A 27797-nucleotide genomic window follows, 5' to 3' on the forward strand; every position below is an offset into this window, starting at 1 on the left:
CCTTGTTTTCTGTTGAAAGAAGTAAAAATGACGCCACACGAGTTTGGAACTCCCTCTCAATATCTACGAAAAGATGACCACACAAATATGCACAGACAAACATAGGGGCAAATATACATATGCCTACACACACACACACACACACACACACACACAGCTGGTGGCTGATTCGGTTGAGAAACTGCAGAAGCTGGTCAATGAATTTGGTAAAGTGTGTGAAAGAAGAAAGCTGAGAGTAAATGTAAATAAGAGCAAGGTTATTAAAATCATTAGGGTAAAGGGACAAGTCAATGTGGGAGGTAAGTTTGAATGTAGAAAAACTGGAGGAAGTGAAGTGTTTTAGATATTTGGGAGTGGATTTAGCAGCGGATGGGACCATGGAAGCGGAAGTGAGTCACAGGGTGGGGGAGGGGGCGAAGGTTCTGGGAGCGTTGAAGAATGTGTGGAAGGAGAGAACGTTATCTTAGAGAGCAAAAATGTATATGTTTGAAGGAATAGTGGCTCCAACAATGTTATATGGTTGCGAGGCGTGGGCTATAGATAAGGTTGTGCGGAGGAGGGTGAATGTGTTGGAAATGAGATGTTTGAGGTAAATATGTCGAGTGAGGTAAGTAATGAAAGGGTGAGAGAGTCGCGTGGTAATAAAAAGAGCGTGGTTGAGAGAGCAGAAGATGGTGTATTGAAATGGTTGGGTCACATGGAGAGAATGAGTGAGGAAAAATTGACAGAGGATATATGTGTCAGAGGTGGAGGGAACGAGAGGTGGCAGACCTAATTGGAGGTGGAAGGATGGAGTGAAAAAGATTTTGAGCGATCGGGGCCTGAACATTCAGGAGGGTGAAAGGCATGCAAGGAATAGAGTGAATTGGAACGATGTGGTATACCGGGGTCGACGTGCTGTCATTGGATTGAACCGGGGCATGTGAAGCGTCTGCGGTAAACCATGGAAAGTTTTGTGGGGCCTGGATGTGGAAAGGGAGCTGTGGTTTCGGTGCATCATGCATGACAGCTAGAGACTGAGTGTGAAAGAATGTGGCCTTTGTTGTCTTTTCCTAGCGCTACTTCGCGCGCGGGCCGGGGAGTGGGGGGGGGGGGGGGGGTGCCATTTAATGTGTGGCGGGGTGGCGACGGAAATGGATAAAAGCAGCAAGTATGAATATGTGCATGTGTATATAGGTATATGTCTGTGCATGTATATTTATGTATATGTTGAAATGTATAGGTATGTGCATATACATGTGTACGAGGGTGGGTTGAGCCATTCTTTCGTTTGTTTCCTTGCGCTACCTCGCTAACGCGGGAAACAGCGACGAAGTATGATAAATAAATGAATGATATATATATATATATATATATATATATATATATATATATATATATATATATATATATATATATATGATACACAGATGTACGTGCGTCCACATGCACCCATAAGAACACAGATCTTACGCTTACATATAAAGGTATCGAAGGTGGAGAATAGATAATCATGTTCTTGGTATTTCATTCCGGAAATGACGGCTTTCCCAACACACACACACACACACACACACACGCACGCACACACACACACACACACACACACACACACACACACACACACACACACACACACACGCATACTCTGTCTCACCTGTGCGCAGTAGTTAGCCAGTAGCGCTGCAGTTGTGGCTGTGTGTGTGTGTGTGTGTGTGTGTGTGTGTGTGTGTGTGCGTGTGTGTGGTGCCTAGAGCCAGTTCTGATCCACAGGTGGCCCCGGCCACACACCAGCCTTAGCCCACACCTGCTCGGGAGCATAACCCATGTCCTAGACCCAGCCTGCCCTAACGCATACCTGCCCCGCCCCACCCCTGCTTCCGCCCCACCCCTGCCCCGAAGTTACCCCCAGCAAAGATCTCTTCCTAAGAATGACAAAAAGATTCTTGGCCTTGACATACCCTCCTGTGCCCTCAGGTGAACCACACACACCACGTATGTAGGCGTCTGTCCCCACTTCTCCGCCCGGGAGATCAACATGGCAGTGTCATATTACGAAAGCGGCCCCTCGTCCAACACGGAGCGGAGGATAGACGTCTACTTACATATTAGGAAGCTACGCAAGCTGATCTGGTTCGTCGTCTATACTGGAGGATGCTTGTAAGTAGCACTGAACACTTTATTGAGGGAATGAAGTGAGTGCTGGAGTGCATTTTACACTGTAAATCATTTTCATTGGTTATGGCTCTATCGCTTTTCTAGGGGGAGTTGTACGTAGTATGTATACGTAGATCTATCTTTTTTAGGGGGGGAATTGTACGTAGTTATCTTTTGTATGTATATGTAGAACTGCATGAATTAACATTTCGTTACTGTTATGGAACTGAATACTGTCCCCCACTGGCGATGGCCTTGGTACAAGTAACTTCTCGTTACTATTAGGTAACTGTATACTGCCCGCACTCACTAGTGATGGCTGTGGTACGCAGCACATCTCGAGTTTGTCCCTAGGGAATCGATACTAAGGATCAGACCCTCTTGCTAAGCAAGGTTTGATACCATCATTTACCTCACGGAGTCGAAAGGCATTCTACTCCTTTAAGAATCCTAACTCGTATATGCACTTGTCCACTGCCTATAGTCATGTCATTTAGTGTATCTCTCTGCTGAATTCTCTGTATGTATTAGTGGGAAAGGAAATTCGTCATGTATGAAGCGAAAGGGGGAAAAAAGACTGTCTAATCTAGATGTTAAAGAATAGGATCCACTGCGCCACCCTTTTTATGTTACTACTTCGGAAACTGCATCGATTTCAGTAGTTTTAAGGTCACACTAGCTCGCTCGGATCATGACTGTGTGTGTGTGTGTGTGTGTGTGTGTGTGTGTGTGTGTGTGTGTGTGTGTGTGTGTGTGTTACTCAAAATTTTAAGTGCTTTTGTTGTTGTTATTGTTGTGTCCATGGGCGCAGTTAGATAGAAAGAAGGTAGATAAGTATAACACCTATACAAAGACCCGTTCAGATTTAGGAAGCATTCTTCCTTGCAGTGTTCAGTATGTAAGTTTTCTAAAACAGAAACTGGGAGATATGGTTGAGCTATTAGTGAGTTTATGCGATTACAGGGTTGAAAATGTGATTTCTTTTTTTCCTCGGGCGATGTTTCTGTCTCTATCGAAGTTATGACAGAGGCTGCTGCCGAGGGGAATGCGATGGCATATCTCCCTTCCCTTCTTCAGTTTCAGGACCTCAGTACCACCTCCTTCCTCCCTAAGCAAGACCATGGGATCTCGGCAATGCATCTTTTCTCTTACAGCAATACAGCACCACGACACCAGGCAACGATTTGTCTCTCCTACAGAAGCACCTTGGGACCCTTCTCACCACTCCCCGTACTTTTGCACCAGCACCATTAGACTCCCTCATCTATTTTCCTCTCCGTGCACTAACAGAAGCAGCTGGCCTATATGTTGTACTTCCCTGAAAATAGTAATATGACATCGTTATGCGATCCGCTTTCCCGTATGCCTCTCGTAGTCCCTACATTACAAAAGAGAATAGACAAAAATCTTTCTACGGCTTGCCCTTTTCTTCCCCTTATCTACCGCTCTTTCCGATCGCTTCTTTCATGCAGGTGTGTTCGCTGACACGATCGTTCGCTACACCCAGCGCAGTGTGATAATTCTCCATCTTACTCCTTCCTTGGCTATCGGACAACATTAGTAGCTTCTGAAGTCATGATAGTGTTATTTCCTTATCAAATCAGACTCCCAGATGGTCTGAACCAAAAATATTTAAGTATCGAGAGCGGCTATGGTGTTACCGGGAAATTGTATGCGAAACGAGGCGGTCTGAGAGTCAAGAATATGGCTCAATAATATAGCTGTGGAATGCGTTGTAAAGTAGGCCTGTGAATTAGGATACCTGGAGGTACGATAATGTACGGTGAAGATGGCCTTCTTTGGTTACCAAGCCGCTCTGGTGCTTCTGCTTCGAACGAATACCACACCACACAAACACCTTGTAAGACACTGAACCTGATCTACGTTTGTGGCTCTTATGTATCCATTTGTGTTTTTGTTAACTTGCGTGATGAAATGGGTCATTTCTGTCTAGACCTCTTCCTTATTCAGTCAGTGAATAATATGGTATTGCCAGAAGATGTGAATAATAAAGTTTTGCCAGTTCTCCTGATGATACATCTCCACTGTATAAACAATGATACATCACAGAAAATGGTCTCAATACCATTTATAATATGTCATATTTACGTAGTGACATCCACTGATACAAAGTCAAATAAGGACACCACTATGCAATCAGGCATTGACGAGTTGAGACAACACAAATTTCAGTTATTAAAGGAGAGACAAATTAGTTTTCGCGGAAATAAAAAGAAAAAAGTTTGTTATTTCCAACCTAGTTTCGTCATACTTGCCATAAGCCACTAACAACAGACTGCTAGACAAATGGATGTGTATACCCTCTAAGGCTCCCCTTCCCACACTCTCATACCAGACATACCATCTCACTCACTGTCTTACTGTTATTATGCCAAACAATGTTTCGTGGAAGTGTTAGCTAACAAGTCGAAAACTATTGGCTTTCTCCGTGTTCATTGCAAAAATACTTCTCGAATACACTGTATACGAGTTTTATGGCCGTGAGGAATACTCTTTGTGTATTTCTTTTGCATGTTAGTTGCGAGGGCACTGCAACTGAAGCTATCTCGCTGACGCGGGAAACCGATTAAGTATGATAATGTAATATATGATAATGATAGTAATGATATATATATATATATATATATATATATATATATATATATATATATATATATATATATATATATATATATATATCCTAGTGTGAGCTAGTTTCCCATTCTATCGACCAACTCTAAGGATGGATGAACAGCTGGGTTTGCTCCGAACCAACTGCCGTAACCAGGTTGCGAACCTGGCCGTGAATACACCACGGCCGTTTCTACTTTCACGTTGAAGGCCCCAGTCACGGACATACGTCCACATCAAGGCCGGGCCTCTCTTGAAATATGGTGAGAATGATTAAAGGGACAAAAAGAAGAGACAAGGAAAGTATTCACGAATTTTGGAGGAAGTGGAAAACTTGTCTTTTGAAATGTGCCAGGTCTACAATGATTGGGAAAGACATGAGAAAGTAGAGCTCCAAAGCTTCGACGTTTAGGAAAAGAAGCAGGTATCAAAACGGCCCACCCTTGATTTTGCCGATGGCCACACAGTACTCATGTGGCGTGAGCACACAAGCAACCAGCTCTCGGGGGCAAAAACCAGAGTAGTACCTGTAGAAGAGGAAATAGCGTACCAACATTGCGGTGGAGGGCAAGAGCGTCAAGTTTGGAAGTTAGCCTGGGACCGCTTATGTGTCGGACAGCTTTCGACTCGATCAATGAGGATACAGAGCTAGAACCATCTCAGAGCAGTACTCCGAACAAGGACGAATCAATCCTTTGTATAAACCGAGCAACTATTCAGAAAAAAGAAAGGTTTCGACATCTAAACAGGACACTCAGTATTTAGAGGCAGACTTGGCTATTCCTGTAATGTGGGGTTTCGACATCTAAACAGGACACCCAGTATTTAGAGGCAGACTTGTCTATTCCTTTAATGTGGGGTTTCCAAGAAAGACTGGATGTTACGGTAATACCAGGTACCTTCATTGAGTCAAGAGGTGGAATTACAGAACTGTCAAAGGAGAGACGAGAATTGCAAGGAGCCTTCGCTAGAGAGATGGGTAGAAACAGGGTCTTGAAGGCATTAAGCTTGACTAGATTTGGGTCTACCTCACTGAGATATCCTGTATATGTCTGAGTTTATTGAAGAATTTGTGTCAAGACGAGATGCAGATCGAGTGACGGAAGAGCGAGCAGAATTGAAGGGTGTAGATGAACGCAGTGTTGAGTCGTCAGCGTAGGAGTGCATTTGATTATTTGTGGAAGAGAGGAAATCGTTGGAAAGTAAAGGAGAAAAAGTGTAGGGAACAGGACAGAACCTTGAGGGAGATCGCTGTTCATGGAGAATAGGCGGGAGGCCGATCCAGTAACAACCAGAGAGATAGATCGGCCGGAAAGGAAGCTAGATATGAAGGAGCAAAGTGAGGGAAGGAAGCCAAAAGAGGGAAGCTTGGAGATGAGACCCCGTTGCCACACCTTATCAAAAGCTTTGGATGTCAAGAACAATTACATATGACTACCCAGAATCTTTCAGAGATGATAACCAGATAATAATGAGACAGGAGAGAATATCACAAGTGGATCTCGCCTTACGGAGGCCAAACTGGTGATCAGAGAGAAGACTGTGATTTTTGAGGTGTCTAAAGATATGGGAGTTGAAGAGGGATTCAAAGACTTTGGGCATTGTAGATGTCAAAGCAACAGGACGATAGTTAGAGGGGTCAGAATGGTCACCCTTCTTAAGGATGGGATGTATCAGGGCATGTTTCCACGGGAAAGGAAAAGATTTGGTTTTTAGATAGAGACGGAACAGACGAGCAAGCACAGGTGCAAGTTCATAGGCACACACTTTCAGTACACGGAGACGGATGCCATCAGGTCCATGAGCCTTGCTTGTGTCTAATGAGAGAAGCACTTTTCCGACAGTCCGATAAGAGATTACGGGAAGAAACACAGGTTTAGTAAGAGGGGCATCAGGGGGTAAAGGAATATTAGAGTCATCTAAGGTGGAGTTAGAGGAGAAACGGAAACCAAAGAGAGATGCTTTGTCAACGGGAGAGACTACAGTACCGTCACAACGGGAAAAGTGAAGGAAAGGTAGAGCGACGGAAGTTGTTAGAGATGCCCTTTGCTAAAGGCCAGAGAGACCTATCAGTGGATGATGAGGAGAGGTTATCGCACTTCCTTTGAGTAAAGGAAAGCTTCACCTCACGGATAACGTGCTGGCAGCGATTACAGACAGTGAAAAAAGCTGAAAGGGAGCCAGAGAAAGGAGAGTTTTTTTTTTCCAAGCCCGATATACCTGATCCCTTGCCTGAATGGCCACAGAACAGGAACGGTTGAATCATAGATTGGAGGAAGAGGTCGTCCTCGAGGAAGAGGTCGTCTTCGAGGAAGAGATTTTCTTTCATAAACATGTAAGGTTCGTTTGGTTCGATAGCGAAAGAATGACCCGATGGCACTATTCGTACTCGTGTAAAACACAAGGAAATACATGGTATCAAATCTATTTCTCAACGTTGTACGCAAACGCAATGTCCAGATCATAACATAGGCAATGGGCAAGTGGCTGGTCACCCCCAACCTCTCCCCTCTAACGTTAATTCTAAAGAGAGAGAGAAAAAAATTATGACATGATTTGTCATTGTTACTTTTGTTTATTTTCATTAGAAAAGCATATATACATTATTGAGAATAGTTTGAAAGAAGGAAAGATATATATATATTATCCCTGGGGATAGGGGAGAAAGAATACTTCCCACGTATTCCCTGCGTGTCGTAGAAGGCGACTAAATGGGAAGGGAGCGGGGGGCTGGAAATCCTCCCCTCTCGTTTTTTTCAATTTTCCAAAAGAAGGAACAGAGAAGGGGGCCAGGTGAGGATATTCCCTCAAAGGCCCAGTCCTCTGTTCTTAACGCTACCTCGCTAATGCGGGAAATGGCGAATAGTACGAAAGAAGACAAGAAAAGAGAAGTCGCGTAGATTTCATGAACTGAAGCCAATCTGATCTACTGTCCTTGTTGAAGGTCTGACACTTCAGCTTCTCCCCTCCTCAGGTATATTCCAAACAGTCTGGCTAAAGAGGTAGTTTGCCACGTTTCCAGACGACGCCAAGATCCCTTATAACCCGTCTAAATAATAACAGGAAATTACAGAAGATAAGAAAAGAGACGGGACTAAAATGCAATACTGACGAAACGTCTTTAACGTACGAGATATTGAGGAGCGTAATTTTGCAGGTGTTTTCGGACTCCGCCCGCAGGAGTTAACACCGCGGGTGTCATCGTCAGCAGACGGAAGGGGGACACAGCGTCGTCGAGGGGCCTCACTACCCACAAAGGAGCCACCTTACTCTGCTCCCACGTTTAGTGTCGTGTCGAAGCGACAGGAGCCCCGTAACATGGATCCTGGTGTTACATAATCAACACATACACACATACACACACACACACACACACACACACACACACACACACACACACACACACACACACACACACAAAGCTATAATTCACACATAAAACAAAGTTAAAAAACAAAAACATTATGTATTGACATGGTCACACGTAAAGGGTCTTGGAAACAAAAGTTTATCAATAACGAACTGCGACACATGGATATCCTTATATGTCAATGTTGTGCAAAATACATCTTGCATTACATCAATACGTCAAGTGTGACTATGGGTCCCGGAAACAACTGTGTGGCAAACAGTATAATTCAGCGATCATAAAGAACAAATTGCATGGTGAGGATTGTGCATATAACGAACGGGTTCTTCCTTGACGTAAGGAGGGGGCACGGAATGAAGGATGGGTTCTTCCTACAGACGTAAAGTGAGGTCGCGGAATAGATAACGTATAGGTTTCGTCCTACTGACGTAAGTTCAGGATGCGGGACAGATAATGGACGAGAGATCTTGCACTACACGTAAGGTGAAGAAAAGGAACAGACAATGGTTTTAGTTTCTTGCTACAGATGCAAGGTGAGGATATGGAGCAGATAAACGGATAAGTTCTTAACACAAACTTAAGGTGAGGACACGACACAGAATGGGGAGGTTCTTGCTACGGACGTAAAGCGAGGAGAAATATCAGTCACTGTCGCCCTCAGCTTTCTCAAACCTTTTGAGCTTGAGGTTACGACCCTCGGGATTAAGATACAGTGACAGCACGTACGATCATAAGAGCCAGCCTTACACGAGAGCAAGGATAGAGCAACATACACACAGTAGGGACCAGTGTACACGCCAAATGACACAGCTGCCTATGTGGTCATTGTCAGTCACACACACACACACACACCCGACAACCGTCGACAGGAACATTGTCAACAAGTGCTGTCAGACGGGGAAACACCAGCTCACGCCTGATCTGCTCACCCTAACGGGATGGGCGAGGGTGAGATGTCCACCAAATAATATCCATTGAGGAGGAATTAAGCATCCAGACGGACCCAGCGAATCACCTCCTCCTGTAGAAGCGGCGTAGGTCAACGAGTGTTAAGACACTCCTAAAACATAAGCTGCAGAAGAGAATGATTGATACGAGCAAATGTTTGCATGAGAGCGACAGCACGTTGAAGAATGCTCTCGCCTGGCACGCGCGCATGCAATTTTTATACCGTGTCATGGATTTGCGCCCGGTGTGTGATCCAAGGACGTGTGTATGTTCGTCACTGTACCTGAGTCCAGACAGTTTAAGGTTTCGTCAGCAAGATAAGATAAGACATATCTTTCTTGTCCAATTGCATACATGGTTCCAAATGATATTCCTTATGGTTACAATACAAAATACAGTACATAATACAATACAAAATGATAGAATATTACATAAAAGTACGTCTTGTGTTTGCCTTTTATTTCTAGATACCCGAAATATATTTTTTTTGAGTCTCCTTATGTGACTATAGGGGCGGCGTGACTGTACCTTGGGCAGGGCACATCTGTTGCAGGATTGACCTGCTGGGGGTCAGGAAGTCAATCGAAAGTCCCTTGCATAATGCAACAGCAGCAGCAGCAGCAGCATTCTCAGGGGGGAAACTGCTGTTGGGTTCTGAAGGGAAATGCCTCTCTCCTAATGGGACAAATAACACCTGAAGGATCGTATAGATGTCCTGAAGGTGAGTACTCCTTCGTCAGGTTGTCCACAGATATCGGCCTTTCCTTGAGTGTCCACACACACACACACTCACACACACACACACGAGGAGGGGATGTGAGCGATCACCAATATCGTCAAGAAGGACGATATTTTTTCGTAGCAGTTTCGTATTTGTTGTATGTTTGGACGCTACACTATCATGAATATTTCCCACTTATCCTTGACGCTGTGTGTGTGTTGGAATGGGGTCACTGGCGTAATTGTCCTTTTTAAAGTTTTACGCAATAATCGACGTAAGAATCAACTATAAAGGCTTCTTCTAAGATATTTTGGCTCTGCCTCTTTGTTCGAATTCAAACTAAAAAGGTTTGGAACCAATTTTGGGCGGGTAGCACATTTTTCCACAAGTCTTTTATTAATTCTGAAATGGATTGAATTCTATATGAAATTGTCATAAATTTCATGTTCATAGAAGAACATTTCAAAAGTTCGCGCACGTGCAAACACACACACACACACACACACACACACACACATATATATATATATATATATATATATATATATATATATATATATATATATATATATATATATATATATTTACTTTCCTAAAAATTCGTTTAACATTTCTGTCTATCTTCTATCCGTTTCCTGTCTATTTTCTTTCTTGTGTCTGTCTGTCTGTCTTGCCTCTGTGGCTTTCAGTACGTCTGTGTGCTCTCTCCTCCTTCCTTCTGTCCTCTGTGACGCTGTCTGTCTGTTTGGCTCTAGAGTTCACTGTCACCTCTGGCAGGCGGAGCACACCAGGTTGTGTGACAGGCCGGCTCTCCAATGAACTCATGATCCCCAACAGCCCAAATTGCTCGTCTATATTATTCCGGAGCACGCATGAATCGTGAGGCGACACCACCACCTCCCTTGTAATCATAAGAAGACGCACTTTTTTTTTTCGAGTGTAAATGACGAATTAGCAGCCTTGGAAGCCTGTAAATACTCGTTGCTTCGTTGGCATAGCGTCGCTATCCTCTTCCCCTTCATCCCCCAGGGCTCGATTTTGAAAAAGAAAAAGCCTATTGTTTTACTGTTTTCTGTTAGTGATGGTCAACATATTTATTCGCTCCGCTTAAACACAAGACTGTTTCAAGGGGCTGGTGATGGGTTCCTAGTCCACATTATCGCACGGTCTCTACCACTTACTTATACCCTGTAACACAGGTGTGAGGGGTGTGGAACACACAGGTGCTACGGTCTGCACCACAGAGGTGGTGAGGCGTTCCAGCACACAGGTACTCTCTTTTCAAATCCCCATTTCGTGCGTCACCTGTTGTCCGTGACTGGCGCCCCTTCCGCAGGAGCAAGATACATCAAAAATTCACCGACATCATTAAGATACAACGGACATTGTACGTATGTCCACATTAGCGAGGTGAGTAAGACAAATTAGTTGGACTGGGCTCCGGGGCGGCGAATGAGTTATGATCTGTACGTCTCACACTTACACACACACACACACACACACACACACACACACACACACACACACACACAGTAGAATGTTGGAACAAAATGATCTTTAATGACGGGTTATTTGATAAGGGCTGAGTTCTTGTGAGAACTCGGCTGATTAAAGTCTAAATATCATTACTTCTGTGTAATTTTCTCTCTGTAATTACCTATATCAACTGTGCTGGGAGAAGGTTTTACACTCTTGGGGACCTATCTCTCGTACATTTTCTTCTATCATACAGTTTCTTAAACGTCTCTGTGCTGTCTGTCTCCATTTACCATGTCTTTATTCGCTGTATTCCATTCATGTCTCACTCCTATTGAATGGTATTCTTGTGCTGTGACCCATCATCAACAACATGACATCTACTCGGGGTTAAACTCCCTCAACTAACTTTGGAATCTGTCAAAGGTCTCCATGTAAGCCTATGCCAACCTCAAACTTTTTAACTTCCTTCATGACCTCTGGATCATCTGCAAACATATTCAGGAAGGGTTCCATACCATTACACAAGTCATTCGCATAGATTAAGAAGAGGAACAGTCCAAGAAGAGAACCTTGCGGCATTCTGCTGGTGACCCCAAACCCATTTCGAGAAGGCGCCTCACACATGCATCCTTTGTTCCCTTCCACTGAGATAATCTTCAGTTTATCGAGGGAGTCTCCTCCTTATTCACGCCTGGTGTCTTTACCCTCGCCAGTGGGGCCTTCTGCCACTTGCTGAATTCATCCCTCTGTTCTTATTCCAAAGGAAGGAAAAACTTCTCAGTCATTGAAAAGGCTTTCTATAAACTCAGCTTGAATGTCTCCCATACTCGTTCGAACCTCTTGTGACGCCTTCACTTCACCTCGAATTCGTGACTCAGTCGTCTGTATGGGTAACCCAATGATACTTGATCGCTCATAACCAGGTGAACTTTTTCTTGCCATTGATCGTGCTCAAGTGTGTGGGTTTACGTGCGGCTCTGTCGCTATGGTTATGCATCAACTCTGTTGACCCGAATGTTGAGAAAAAGTACCTCGACCGTGTGTGTGTGTGTGTGTGTGTTGCTGACTACCTTGTGTTTACAATTTGCTCCATCGTGTGTGTGTACTTTGCTCTAATGAACTACCTTAGTTACATATGATGACAGGTTAGGGGTAAAAGTAACACCGGTTGTTATTATGAAGCCGCCACGTATAATGTGATTATGATAAGTTACAGTTTTTGTTTTCTTTTTTCCTCGTCTCGTGCTTGCCAGGATGGGAGGAGCGTGGGGTCAGCCGACGGACACTGTAATCCCTGGCGACTACCTGAAGCATATTCGTCCCAGCCCTCCAGGTGAGACCGGAGGAGGAGGAGGAGGAGAAGGAGGAGAAGAAGGAGGAGGAGGAGTTGGAGAAGGAGGAGGAGAGGGAGGAGGAGGAGAGAGAGACAGGAGGAGGAGGAGGCAGAGATGTGTTTGGAGGGATGAAGGGGAACAAAGAGGTTGAATGTGTGGATGGATGTTGGGGGGTCAGGAATAATGTGGAGTTTGTAGGGTTGTTGGTTTTACGTAACTGTGAAGGGTTGAGGGTGAGGTGTGTGAGTGTGTGTGTGTGTGTGTGTGTGTGTGTGTGTGTGGAAAGGTGTATACACACACACACACACACACACACACACACACACACACACTGAGGCTTGAGTTAGTTATGATAATGATAAAGAAGCGGAAAATAGAACAATCTTGTATTCTAAGATGATTGAGTCTATGGCTGTGCCAGTCGCCAAGACTTGAAGCAGAGGGACAAAGGTATGGTTGAGGAGCGGGTACCTGGGGGCACATTAAGCAGCTCATAAACATTGTCGGCGCTAATTGGTACTTGGTGCAAAGAAGAGGAAGAAGAAGATAAGAACACGAAGAAGAAGAAGAAGAAGAAGAAGAAGAAGAAGAAGAAGAAGAAGAAGAAGAAGAAGAAGAAGAAGAAGAAGATAAGAACACAAAGAAGAAGAAGAAGAAGATAAGAACACAAAGAAGAAGAAGAAGAAGATAAGAACACAAAGAAGAAGAAGAAGAAGAAGAAGAAGAAGAAGAAGAAGAAGAAGAAGAAGAAGAAGAAGATAAGAACACAAAGAAGAAGAAGAAGAAGATAAGAACACAAAGAAGAAGAAGAAGAAGAAGAAGAAGAAGAAGAAGAAGAAGAAGAAGATAAGAACACAAAGAAGAAGAGGAAGAAGAAGAAGAAGAAGAAGAAGAAGAAGAAGAAGAAGAAGAAGAAGAAGAAGAAGAAGATAAGAACACAAAGAAGAAGAGGAAGAAGAAGAAGAAGAAGAAGAAGAAGAAGAAGAAGAAGATAAGAACACAAAGAAGAAGAAGAAGAAGAAGAAGAAGAAGAAGAAGATAAGAACACAAAGAAGAAGAAGAAGAAGAAGAAGAAGAAGAAGAAGAAGAAGAAGAAGAAGAAGAAGATAAGAACACAAAGAAGAAGAAGAAGAAGATAAGAACACAAAGAAGAAGAGGAAGAAGAAGAAGAAGAAGAAGAAGAAGAAGAAGAAGAAGAAGAAGAAGAAGACGAGAACACAAAGAAGAAGAAGAAGAAGAAGAAGAAGAAGAAGAAGAAGAAGAAGAAGAAGAAAAGAAAAATGCAAAAAGAAGATAGGAGGAAGAAGAAGAAGAAGAAGAAGAAGAAGAAGAAGAAGAAGACCCTAAGACTTCTCCTTTGAGGAGGTGGTAAACCTGTGTGTCAGAAAGGGACAGATCATGACCATCATCAGCGACATCAGACGGTGTGTGTGTGTGTGTGTGTGTGTGTGTGTGTGTGTGTGCCGTAGTCACCGACTATACATCAGTTAACGATGGGCTTGAGGCACGACATCGTACCCTACGCAGTGAGTGGCAGGCGGTCATCAGCCTCCTGTGTAGCGAAGGAGTCCATCAGCCTCTCTGGGTCGGTAGGTACATGGCTTAAGATCCTGTATCCCTTGAGATCGACGGTACGATACGTAAGCACGACGGTACGATACTCGTGTACGACGGTACGATACTCATGTACGACGGTACGATACTCATGTACGACGGTACGGTCCTCATGTACGACGATACGGTCCTCATGTGCGACGGTACGATCCTCATATACGACGGTACGATCCTCATATACGACGGTACGATCCTCATGTACGACGGTACGGTCTTCATGTACGACGGTACGATACTCATGTATGATGGTACGATCCTCGTGTACGACGGTACGATACTCAATCACGACTGTACGATACTCATGTACGACGGTACGGTCTTCATGTACAACGGTACGATACTCATGTGCGACGGTACGGTCTTCATGTACGACGGTACGATACTCAAGCACGACGGTACGATACTCATGTACGACGGTACGGTCTTCATGTACAACGGTACGATACTCATGTGCGACGATACGGTCCTCATGTGCGGCGGTACGATACTCATGTACGACGGTACGATCCTCATGTACGACGGTACGGTCTTCATGTACGACGGTACGATACTTGTGTATGACGGTACGATCCTCATGTACGACGGTACGATACTCAAGCACGACGGTACGATACTCATGTACGACGGTACGGTCTTCATGTACAACGGTACGATACTCATGTGCGACGGTACGGTCTTCATGTACGACGGTACGATACTCAAGCACGACGGTACGATACTCATGTACGACGGTACGGTCTTCATGTACAACGGTACGATACTCATGTGCGGCAGTACGGTCCTCAAGTACTACGGTGCGATTTTCAAGCGCAACGGTACGATCCTTGAGCGCGAAGGTACAAAGAACCTTATCCACGACGGTACGACTGCTGGTTATCAATTCATTTTATGTTAGCTGAGACGACGCGGACAGCTGAGGCCCTAATCAAGGCCAGATACCCATTCTATCGACCATTGGGGCGGATGAACAGCTGGGTTGACTGTGGACCACCTGCCGCAAGCAGGATTCGAACCCATCCGCTCGACTAGGGTCAGCCCATGAATACTTCACGATCAGGATCGCAAACCGCTACTCCACGGGAGTCCATAATCATCATGACCTATAGATGGTGTTCTCTGTCCCTTCTTTGTTCCCGTTCCATATATACAAAAGACCCAGGCCTCGTTCTTAAGAGTCGTCTTCAAATATTCAAGTGCCGTTCGAAAGCTTCCTCACAAATACCTACGAATTCCACGACCAAATTTGTCACTATAGCCTATCGTAAACTTCGAATATGTGTGGTTCGCGTGACGAGACTAAACAGTCTCTCGCCAGACCTTTCAACCTTGTAGATTCACTCTACATGTGAGGCACAAGCGAGGGGCTCTGCGGGCCGTTCTCTTGTAGATGCACTCTACATGTGAGGCACAAGCTAGGGGCTCTGCGGGCCGTTCCCTTGTAGATGCACTCTACATGTGAGGTACAAGCGAGGGGCTCTGCGGGCCGTTCCCTTGTAGATGCACTCTACATGTGAGGCACAAGCTAGGGGCTCTGCGGGCCGTTCCCTTGTAGATGCACTCTACATGTGAGGTACAAGGTAGGGGCTCTGCGGGCCGTTCCCTTGTAGATGCACTCTACATGTGAGGTACAAGATAGGGGCTCTGCGGGCCGTTCCCTTGTAGATGCACTCTACATGTGAGGTACAAGGTAGGGGCTCTGCGGGCCGTTCCCTTGTAGATGCACTCTACATGTGAGGCACAAGCGAGGGGCTCTGCGGGCCGTTCCCTTGTAGATTCACTCTACATGTGAGGCACAAGCGAGGGGCTCTGCGGGCCGTTCCCTTGTAGATGCACTCTACATGTGAGGCACAAGCTAGGGGCTCTGCGGGCCGTTCCCTTGTAGATTCACTCTACATGTGAGGCACAAGCTAGGGGCTCTGCGGGCCGTTCCCTTGTCGATGCACTCTACATGTGAGGCACAAGCTAGGGGCTCTGCGGGCCGTTCCCTTGTAGATGCACTCTACATGTGAGGCGCAAGCGAGGGGCTCTGGGTAAGGAATACCGTCTAGCAATATCAGATCGTCGCACGTAATTGTCAATGTACGAACTTCGCCCTCGGCAGTAGGAGTCGGGTATTTTACGACGTCGCAACCATGTTGATTATATCATAGAGAAGCGCCCAAGGGAAACGTTATCAACTGTTGGGCTGGGTGACGTAACTTACGTTATCTTATGATAGTTGAGAATTAGGGCAAGTGAATGCCCTAATCAACGTCATATCACCTGACGATATAATCATCTATCTATCTATCTATCTATTTTATCATTTATATTTTATTTTGCTTTGTCGCTGTCTCCTGCGTTAGCGAGGTAGCGCAAGGAAACAGACGAAAGAATGGCCCAACCCTCCCACATCCACATGTATATACATACACATCCACACACGCAGTTATACATACCTATGCATCTCAACGTATACATATATATACACACACAGACGTATACATACATACACATGCACATAATTCATTCATAATTCATAATTCATATATGGAGAGGATCACAATTTTGTGCGTGATCAAGTATATTCCTATGAGTCCACGGGGAAAATGAAACACGATAAGTTCCCAGGTGCACTTTCGTGTAATAATCACATCATCAGGGGAGATACAAGAAAGAAATATAAGTCAGCTGATATACAACGAAGAGACGTAGCTAGGACACCATTTGGTAAATAAGTCACTTGTTTAACAAATGGCGTCCTAGCTACGTCTCTTCATTGTATATCAACTGACTCATATTTCTTTCTTGTGTCTTCCTTGATGTGAGTATTGCACGAAAGTGCCCTTGGGAACTTGTGTTTCATTCCGAGTGGACTCAGGTATATATATATATATATATATATATATATATATATATATATATATATATATATATATATATATATATATATGCCAGGTAGCAAGTTAGTCGACAAACCCTAAAAGGAGGATGAATAGCTTGGTTAAACTGCGGACCGGCTACCGCTTCCACGATTCGACCCCATGCGGATCCTACCCCACTGGGCGGTTCCTAAAGGCGTGTCATAGTCAGGAAAGCTAACCACTACACCACGGAGGGCTGTAGCATTTATTCTAATGATTGACTTCGAAGCATATCAGAGATTCCTCTCTTATCATACCTCTTATGATTACTGGGCCTTTGAAGTCTATTGTTCGGGATTAGATTCTCCAAGCCGATCCTTTTGTGTTTATTTTGTTGTCTTCCGTAAAACGAGAGTAAAATGATCTCTTTTTTTCTCTCCAGACGGAGGACCAGTGATGGTCGGGGTCGGATGGCATCTTAGTCGAGTTCATGGGGTCAACGTGAACGACATGGTGAGTAATGAGGGGATGAGGGCCATTTTGTGAGGGCTGGCGAGTGGGTTGTGATGAGTCAGGAGCGAGAGAGGAGCATGTCATGGATGTTGTTTCAATGAAGGTCAAGAGATGAGTGGAGTCTTGTGAGATGTACTATAGAGAGGGTGAGGCGAGAGGGTTGAGTGACGACTGGCGAGAGGGGGGGAGTTATGAGTGGTGAAGGGTGAGGAGGAGAGAGGGGATGGAAGTGGTGATTGGTGAGGGATGACTGATGAGTGACTGGTGACTGGTGAGGTGCTAAGGGATAAGTGGTGAAGGATGAGAAGGAGAGAGGGGGATGAGGGTAGTGATTGGTGAGTGATGAGTGATTGGTGAGGTGCTAAGTGATAAGTAGTGAAGGGTGAGAAGGAGAGAGGGGGATAAGAGTAGTGATTGGTGAGTGATGAGTGATTGGTGAGGTGCTAAGTGATATGTAGTGAAGGGTGAGAAGGAGAGAGGGGGATGAGAGTAGTGATTGGTGAGGGATAAGTGACTGGTGAGGTGCTAAGTGATGTGTGAAGATGAGAGAGTGGGAAACTATAGATTGGTCAGGGAGCTAGTGATAGATGACGAGGGGACAGAGGAGCATTGGCGAGGAGGCAACAGCCTCTGCTTGAAGGCATCGTCGTGAGGACAGTGGATGCGTGGAGACTGCATGCACCTCACTGTTGGTATGCTTGACACAGACGTGGATATTGGCCCAAAGGGCGACCGTGTCCCTCTTGCATGTGTTCATCCCCCACCAACCTCGACACTTCCACGACATTTCCTCTTGCGCTTCAGACGATCGTGATGACGGTGCGGGTGAGCATGGCGTGGCGGGAGCCCAGATTCAACTATGGTGAGAGCCAAGCGGACGACCACCAGCACCTGCTGCCCCTCGACCTTGCCTTCTTGCAACGCATCTGGAAGCCCGACCTCTTCTTCCTTGACATCCAGGACCTGAAGAGGTTTTCCATGGTGAAGGAAGTGGCTGGCCTTTGGATCATGGAGAACAGAACCCTCTACTTTTCCTTCCTGTAATGACCTGTTTGTACCATATGGGAAAAGAGGGGGGGCGGGGGGTTGTTTCTCACCCGCGTGGAGACCCATCGCTTGAGTGGTTTCCCCAAACGAAGTGTCTCAGTATAGCCTCCCGTGCATAAGCCTTCCTACATCTCTTCCTTATTTTCCTTAAATGTACTCGTCTCCCGCCTTTCCCATCTGTCTCCCTTCTTCCCAGTCTCCCTGTGTTATCTGAAGGCAGCTACGCATCTCACGTCAGCGTAAGAGTGTCGAACCATCGATTTACGCAGTGCTATGCGACGTCAACATGAAATTTTTTGTACTTTAATCTCAAGCTTCTCTCTGTACTTACCTCAGTACTAACTCCCCTGCTCCGTCCCTTCTGGACGGCTGCCTACCACCACCTCAATCGTTACGCCCCATAGATCTTGAAAATCCATTTATTCTACACTCTGCTGATTATGCCACAAGCAACGCCTTTAATCACTCTCCCTTACAACGGTTTTATTGCCAGACAAAGCAGACACAGTGCTTGGTCTATAAAGATTGGTGTTGGACGGCGGGAATCAAGTGTGAGGTTGAGATTCAAATAACTTTGTTAAGTACTGGCGCCTGATGAGGTGGATTGTCTCCACGAAACATGTCGTGCCACATGTATAGAAAAATTACATTTTAGATAAGATTGCATGAACTCTTACTGAAGTGCGATTTCACCTTACACATGACAACTAGAGACTGAGTGTGAACAGATATGGCCTTTTTGTCTGTTTTCCTGACGCTACCTTGCTGAAGCGGGGGATGGGGATGCTGTTTCCTGTGGGGCAAGGTAGCGCCAGAAATGGATGAAGGCAAGCAAGTATAAATATACACTTGTGTATATATGTATATACCTGTGTATGTGTATGCATATGCATATATATATGTATATGTTGGTATGTATATGTATTTATAAGTGCGCGTACGGGCGTTTATGTATATCTATGTGAGTGGTTGGGCCAATTTTCGTCTGTATCCTGTCGCTACCTCGCTGGCGCGGGAAACGGCGATCAAGTATGATATATATATATATATATATATATATATATATATATATATATATATATATATATATATATATATATATATATATATATATGTTGGAAAGGATCACAATTTTGCGCGGGATCAAGTATATTCCTGCGAGTCCACGGGGAAAATGAAACACGACAAGTTCCCAAGTGCACTTTCGTGTAACAATCACATCATCAGGGAAGACATAAGAGAAATATAACAGTCAGTTGATATACAACGAAGAGACGAACTAGGACGCCATTTGGTAAACTTGCACTTGGGAACTTATCGTGTTTCATTTTCCCCGTGGATTCATAGGAATATATATATATATATATATATATATATATATATATATATATATATATATATATGTGTACGTGTAGGAAGAGAGGAAAGTGATTGGTTCTCAGTGAACGTAGGTTTGCGGCAGGGGTGTGTGATGTCTCCATGGTTGTTTAATTTGTTTATGGATGGGGTTGTTAGGGAGGTAAATGCAAGAGTTTTGGAAAGAGGGGCAAGTATGAAGTCTGTTGGGGATGAGAGAGCTTGGGAAGTGAGTCAGTTGTTGTTCGCTGATGATACAGCGCTGGTGGCTGATTCATGTGAGAAACTGCAGAAGCTGGTGACTGAGTTTGGTAAAGTGTGTGGAAGAAGAAAGTTAAGAGTAAATGTGAATAAGAGCAAGGTTATTAGGTACAGTAGGGTTGAGGGTCAAGTCAATTGGGAGGTGAGTTTGAATGGAGAAAAACTGGAGGAAGTGAAGTGTTTTAGATATCTGGGAGTGGATCTGGCAGCGGATGGAACCATGGAAGCGGAAGTGGATCATAGGGTGGGGGAGGGGGCGAAAATTCTGGGGGCCTTGAAGAATGTGTGGAAGTCGAGAACATTATCTCGGAAAGCAAAAATGGGTATGTTTGAAGGAATAGTGGTTCCAACAATGTTGTATGGTTGCGAGGCGTGGGCTATGGATAGAGTTGTGCGCAGGAGGATGGATGTGCTGGAAATGAGATGTTTGAGGACAATGTGTGGTGTGAGGTGGTTTGATCGAGTGAGTAACGTAAGGGTAAGAGAGATGTGTGGAAATAAAAAGAGCGTGGTTGAGAGAGCAGAAGAGGGTGTTTTGAAGTGGTTTGGGCACATGGAGAGAATGAGTGAGGAAAGATTGACCAAGAGGATATATGTGTCGGAGGTGGAGGGAACGAGGAGAAGAGGGAGACCAAATTGGAGGTGGAAAGATGGAGTGAAAAAGATTTTGTGTGATCGGGGCCTGAACATGCAGGAGGGTGAAAGGAGGGCAAGGAATAGAGTGAATTGGAGCGATGTGGTATACCGGGGTTGACGTGCTGTCAGTGGATTGAATCAAGGCATGTGAAGCGTCTGGGGTAAACCATGGAAAGCTGTGTAGGTATGTATATTTGCGTGTGTGGACGTATGTATATACATGTGTATGGGGGTGGGTTGGGCCATTTCTTTCGTCTGTTTCCTTGCGCTACCTCGCAAACGCGGGAGACAGCGACAAAGTATAAAAAAAAAAAAAAAAAAAAATATATATATATATATATATATATATATATATATATATATATATATATATATATATATATATATATACACACACGTAAAGACACGCGTACGAAAGTTGTTCGAAGCCATGTGAACATGACCGTCTTTCTTCGCAGGGCGAAAGTTACCCTTGACTGCCCGATGAACTTCAATGCCTACCCCTTCGACGTGCAGACCTGCAGGATGATCATGACCTCCTGTAAGTCCTAACGGCGTGAGGCAGGAAGGCGGGAGGGACGGTACAGATAAATACGGAACAGCTAGAAAGATAGATACCTTAATAGATAGGTAGATAGAGAGAGAGAGAGAGAGAGAGAGAGAGAGAGAGAGAGAGAGAGAGAGAGAGAGAGAGAGAGAGAGAGCTGGAATTAGTTCTGTCGCTCATCTTTGTACAGAATAAAGAGAGGCTCATTGAACATAAGGCAACCATTCAGCTGGAAACACACAGCTGAGATAGTACACAGATCCTGCAGCACTGGGAGGTCATAGCAGTAACTTAAGATCAAGGTAGGGCTGGGTATTCCCACGCTTTGGGCAAGCACACAAATGAGGCGTGTGTGTGTGTGTGTGTGTGTGGCAGGGCTGAAGGAGAGTGAGGGACGGTGGATAAAGACCCGGTACCCGCAGACGAGTACCACACTGAGGAAATGGTGCTCTACTGGCTGGGTCAGGGCGTCACTTACTCCCATCGGATAAACGCGCTGCTTCCTGGGTATGAGCTGGAGGTCCTGTCCGACAACCTCACCGTACACCACTGGTGCAGCAATTGCCTGCTCGGTAAGTCCTCTAGAGACGCTGTTTGTGAATTTGCATATATGTATATATATACAGTCATGGCGATACACGATGTTCATAGCACGCGATAAGTTACACCAAAGGTGACTGAGACGAGAGAACACGGTCCACGGATCTAAAACTCCTTGCACACTGTGACACATTGTAGTATTTTAGTGAGACGGATGAGAGACGTGTTTCTGTTCTACTGTAGACCAGCTGCTGCTGCAGGCTGTAGGTGGTAAGGGGTATATGAAGGTGTATGTGAGAGAGAATGAGAGAGAGAGAAAAAAAAAGATAGATGGGTCAACATGTCATCTTTAGTGTGTTCTGTAGAACCCACTTCGGCCGCTTCGACGAGGTTCCTTCTGGAGCGGAAGTATGGCGCCCACATACTGACGGTGTACCTGCCCTCGGCGTTCTTCGTGGCCGTGGCGTGGCTCTCCTTCTTCTGGCCACCTGAGCCCATGCCTGCCCGCACCGTCCTGGTGATAACGTCGCTCCTCACTCTGGTCTCTGCTTACTCCGTCGACAGGTGAGGAGGACGGACGAACGCCACACTTCATGTTTCTAACCTTCTCCCTGTAGTCGTCATCTCTTCACACATCTAACTGAACCGTTGATACAAGACGTTGCTATATTATTTTGACTACAATTCCTTAATTTCCTCTTGTGACCTTATCTTTCTCCAGTGGCCTTATCTTCCTACTGGGGCCTTATCTTCCTACTGGCCTTTGTTGGCTACGAAATGGCCTTCAAGGCCGACTCGAACAAAACTCAAATAGTCTGATCACTTGATCGAGCACCGTGAAGCTGTGTGGTAATATATGAGCCTTAAAAGGTGGCCTTTGCTGGCCTTGAAGACCAGGCTCTGGAGCCTTTAAGATCTAGCCTTTTATTCTGAGGTATGCACCTGGGGTGGGGGTGGATCTGGCATATATTGCTTCATATATTGAGCTATGTAAACCCTGGTTATCCACTCTCATAAGTGTGTGATACACATTTAAAACATAATTTTCTATATTTGTTGGTAATGAAGAGTTCACTCAGAGCTCTTCGTCAGTGCTTGAAGAATGTGCTTCTTGGTAATCCTAAAGCGTCTTTATATCCTAAGACAACTACGCGTTAAGATTGACACAAACTTTTATCGACTGTTTGTTTTGCAAGTTGCCGCTGGTCTTCGAGTACCTGGTGGGCTTTCTTCAGGCCGGAGTACATTATGGAGAGAGTCTAAACACATTCCATATACTGCAGAAGAGTAACGGTGGTGTGGGTGTGCGAAGTACGAGGGCTGCCCCCCTGTGAGCCACAGGAATCTCCTTGTTATCATACATTGACGTACTATTATCTCGTTTTCTTTTTCCAGACAGTCCAGCCCGAAGACGGACTACGTGAAGGCCATCGATGTCTGGTTCTTCTTCTGCATCTGCCTCAACGTTCTCGTCCTGTTTGAATTGGCGGTGGTCGTGACGTGAGTTATCCATAACACGGTATATTCCCCTCTGAGATCAGATCTCTTCTGAGGTGACTCAAAAGATCAGATCTCTTCTAAGGTGACCTGAAGGAAATCTTAAAGAGTTTTGAGCAGACATCATACGCTTAGAATCTCTTGATCAACCGAGCTTTTCACTGATCCCTTTGAGAATTTCTGTAAACCTTTATACTGAATCATGACTCCAGTGGCAACTGTAAGCTAAGTGGTTAAATGATATCTAACAGTCACTTGTAGTGGTGACAGAAATGTAATGTACTGAAGTGGAAGTGTGAATGCACTACGCTGAAGTGGATATGAGAATGCAACTTCTTTTCGTGCTTGTGTGAATGCGTCACTGCAGTGATTGCTATGTGAGTGCAACTTCTTGCAGTGAATGCAACACGGTGCAGGGGCTACACTGGCTATGAACAGATCATTGTCATCAGCAACGAAAGAGCGCATCAACGCTGCACGACACACAGAAACATCCACCAAATTCTTTCCTGCAATTTCCATAGTTTTTAAATAATGTGTCAAAACACTCCACATGATCGCAAAACACATAGTTTTGCTGCTATATTCTCATCATCTAACTGTCCGAGCATCATTGCATCAGTTCTACGATTTAAATCACATTAAGCAAAACGAGGAAACAACCTCTTCCTTGATTTGGATTAGAGAGGAAGGAGGAGGATCCAGCCAATGCCATCTTGGGCTTGGATCATTCATCCACCGACGTCTGTGAGCTCAAGTGCGTTACATTTGTGTACTACTGTATGGCGTATCTTCGTGTGTGTGTGTGTGTGTGTGTGTGTGTGTGTGTGTGTGTGTTGCGGGGAGAGAGTTTTACACTCGGGTTGCCTCTGTTTTTAATCCACAACTACCTATTTGTTCAGTGCGAGGTGGGAGTTTTACACTCGTGTAGGGCCCCCATCTCTTGTACATTATCTACTTATCAAACAAGAAACTTATCAAAAGAGATGTAAAGAAGTACTCTATAGTGTATATTGGTGGACGAATGTATAAACTGGACGAGGATGTGGTAGATGTAGACAGTAGACAGACGTTTGAAAGGTCAGGAGACAGTAGACAATGTTCAAGAGATGGGACCTTGGGGAATGTACGTCTATCTTACAGCACAGTACCAATGGGTGATCATAAATAGTTAATTACAGGTCGTTGTATGATCAGAGTACAATCTCGTCGAAATATCTTGTCACTCTAGATGAGCCCATCCTTTCCCTGCTACTGATTGCAACGCAGCCTTAATGCTTGGAAAACGGGCCCTGGGGTAATATGATGATACTAATGATATGATAATGATTATCAAAATGATGATGATGGTAATGATAAAGAAGACGATATTGATAATAATGATAATGATAATGATGATAATGATAATGATACGGGATGCTTCAACATGGAATCATGAACCATACAGAAAGTAGAACGTGATATGACAGTGACATGATTGCGTTGGTTCTCAAATTTCATAAAATGAGACTCTAGTGGTTGATTGCTGGTCCTGGCGAGAGAGAGAGAGAGAGAGAGAGAGAGAGAGAGAGAGAGAGAGAGAGAGAGAGAGAGAGAGAGAGAGAGAGAGAGAGAGAGACTGACTAACCCACGCCCATCTTCCACAGGCTCAGGCGACAGCAGCACAGCCTTCAGCTTACTCAGGTGAGACCCACGGTGAGTCCTGCCGCTGCATGTACCTCAGCCACAGCTCATGCCTTGTTACTCACACACACACACACACACACACACACACACACACACACACACACACACACACACACACACACACACACACACACTATATTGCAAGGGGTCACAGTACGAGCGTGGTCCAGTATATGCATAAAACCACGAGGAAAATGAAATGCGATAAGTTCACAAGTGCACTTTCGTGTATTAATCACATCGTCAGGGGAGAAACAAGAATGAGACAGAAGACGTAGAACAGTCAGTTGGTACACAAGGAAAAGACGTAGCTAAGACGCCATGGGTAAACAACTGACTGACTGTTCTACGTCTTCTATCTCATTCTTGTATCTCCAATGCATATTGATATTCGTATATATGTTCCCTAACGAATGTCAACAGCTATATTCTCTAACCAGACAATCAAGGGCACGACGACAGTGATCTCTGGTGCAGCCACTGAGAGAATCCAGGACATGACCCGCCTGTCGCAGCTGCAGCGTAGGGAAGCTGTCATCGAACTGACTTCGAAGGTGGTGCTACCATCTCTCTTCCTACTGTTCAACCTCCTCTACTGGCCTATATACCTCTCCTTCCACGAACTCCACGGCCTAGACCCAGAGGAGTGACTTCGTGTTGAGGAGAGTCAGTAGAATTTGTTTTTCTTTTGTTACCATGTGCAGTGAGGGACCAAAGTCACTTTAGCGTACGATTAAAGTTACTTTTCTTAAGTGTAACGTGGAGGACGAGGATTACTTTTGTGTAGTGTATCGCAAGGGACCAAAGACATTTCGTGTGATGTATTGCCAAGAACCATTGATACTTCTCTACTGTCGTACATAGGAGTAAGGTCACTTTCGTGTATAAAAGCAGAGAACCAAGGTCACCTTTTCTACTAGACTGTGTACGAATCAATTTACTTTTATGCACTGCAGTGGGTAGAACTAAAGTCACTTCTAAGTTCAAGTGTTGAAGGTTAAGTTGGATATCTTTACATGTACTGCCCTGTATAGAATCAAGGTCTCCTTTTTGTGTTAGTGTAAGGCAGAGAACCAAGGGAAACTTCATGGTCAAGATTGAGGGAGTTGTTTAACATCTGTGAATTGTTAAGGTCAATCTCGTTTATTGTAGTGTGGATGATGAAGGTCATTCTTGTATTGTAATTTATCAAAGTATCAAGGTCATGTTCGTGTACTGTTATGTAGAGTATTAAGGTCACTTCTTTGTTCAAGGATTTAAGGTCACCCCTGTGGTCTGCTATGTGGAGGATTAAGTCACCTCTGGGGTCTGTTATGTGGATGATTTAGGTCACCTCTGTGGTCTGCTATGTGGAGGATTAAGTCACCTCTGGGGTCTGATATGTGGAGGATTAAGTCACCTCTGGGGTCTGATATGTGGAGGATTAAGGTCACCTATATTCTTCTATGTGGAAGATTAAGGTCACTACTTCTTTCACCTTTGAAATACTTGTTATGTCCCTCTACTCTTATTATTCTAACAGCCTCGTTAGGTCTCTTGCTGTTTGAGTTCCACTGTATTCTTCAATATATCAAAAAAACTTTTTCAAACTATCTACCTTCTATTTCCATCCAAGTGTACTGAAACTGCCCCCGTAAATGTATATATCCAACACCAAGAATACTCAATATGGCCCATTTTCTTTTACATTTTTCACAGGGACACAATTACTCTTCAGAAGTTCATGAAGGGATGGACTAACCTACATAATATAGTCAAACCGCACCATATTCACACTTGCTACATGGTACGGGAATCAGAAACTATTACGTGTTATGACAAGCGGTTGCTCCCAGTGATGCGCATTTATTTAGTCTGAAGAAATATGAAAAAAAAAAGAACAGGATTTCGCTATCTTTAACGTTCATCGTGAAGGTATCTTACTAAGGAAGCGGCCGTGTGTAGCGCTCATCAAAGAACGAGACTTAGGATTACGTTCTGGCGATACATCGTGGTGGAAACCTTTCACAGTACTGCATTTCACCTACCACACAAGGAACGTTTGACGAGAGTATCAACAGGATATAGACGACAGAAGGAGTTCAATAGTACTCTGAAGTATATGAGTTACTCAGTCTATCGACAAGAGGTCTAAACACTTATAGTGCCCCCGGGAGAGGCATTGGCTTCAGTGATGAAAAAACAGATGACTGATGTGAGAGATTAGCTTCACAACCGAGGTGTGTGTGTGTGTGTGTGTGTGTGAGAGAGAGAGAGAGAGAGAGAGAGAGAGAGAGAGAGAGAGAGAGAGAGAGAGAGAGAGAGTGTGTGTGTGTGTGTGTGTGTGTGTGTGTGACCAGGAAGTGATAACGCAGCTACCAGCTGGCAAGGGAGGGGAGGAAGGCTCTTGAGGGTGATGTGTCATCTACCTGGTATCTTGACGTCGATACTGGAAGGTGTACTTTTCGCCCCCAGGAGGAGGAGGAGGAGGAGGAGGTGGTGGTGACGCGTTGCTACAGTGCGCGCGTGTGTGTGTGTGTGCGTGTCATGAGGTCACAGGCGGTCGTAAGACACATGGAACTAATGTGAGGGACACGAAGAGGTGTGGGGTTAGATCTGAGAGGTTTATGTGTCTCGTAAAGAATAATGGTGTACCTTC

General features: G+C 44.7%; 1 protein-coding gene across 4 annotated transcripts; it reads left to right on the top strand.

The window, feature by feature from the left end:
- Nucleotides 1–1686: 1686 nt before the first annotated feature.
- LOC139746940 (glycine receptor subunit alpha-2-like) lies at nucleotides 1687–26560 on the top strand. Of its 4 annotated transcripts, none has more exons than XM_071658628.1 (10): nucleotides 1687–2139; nucleotides 12539–12618; nucleotides 17519–17589; nucleotides 18394–18629; nucleotides 21348–21430; nucleotides 21859–22008; nucleotides 22342–22540; nucleotides 23372–23476; nucleotides 25120–25168; nucleotides 25600–26560. In XM_071658628.1, exons 1-10 carry the CDS (start codon nucleotides 2018–2020, stop codon nucleotides 25807–25809), a joined length of 1305 nt encoding a protein of 434 aa, XP_071514729.1. In that variant the 5' UTR covers nucleotides 1687–2017; the 3' UTR covers nucleotides 25810–26560. The 4 variants fall into 4 exon arrangements, with proteins under 4 accessions (XP_071514729.1, XP_071514730.1, XP_071514732.1 ...); XM_071658629.1 differs by having other exon boundaries at nucleotides 25120–25156; XM_071658631.1 differs by lacking the exon at nucleotides 12539–12618 and having other exon boundaries at nucleotides 2002–2139.
- The last annotated feature ends 1237 nt before the right edge of the window (nucleotides 26561–27797 follow it).

The sequence above is a fragment of the Panulirus ornatus genome, chromosome 66 (assembly GCF_036320965.1).
Source record: "Panulirus ornatus isolate Po-2019 chromosome 66, ASM3632096v1, whole genome shotgun sequence".
Classification (NCBI taxonomy): Eukaryota; Metazoa; Arthropoda; class Malacostraca; order Decapoda; family Palinuridae; genus Panulirus; species Panulirus ornatus.

Bases quoted from the DNA above. Each gene is read 5' to 3' on its own strand.
- LOC139746940 (XM_071658628.1), top strand. From the start codon at position 2,018: ATGGCAGTGTCATATTACGAAAGCGGCCCCTCGTCCAACACGGAGCGG. The intron at 12,619-17,518 runs GTGAGACCGGAG...TTTTCTCTCCAG, and splicing joins TATTCGTCCCAGCCCTCCAG to ACGGAGGACCAGTGATGGTC. The intron at 23,477-25,119 runs GTGAGTTATCCA...CATCTTCCACAG, and splicing joins GAATTGGCGGTGGTCGTGAC to GCTCAGGCGACAGCAGCACA.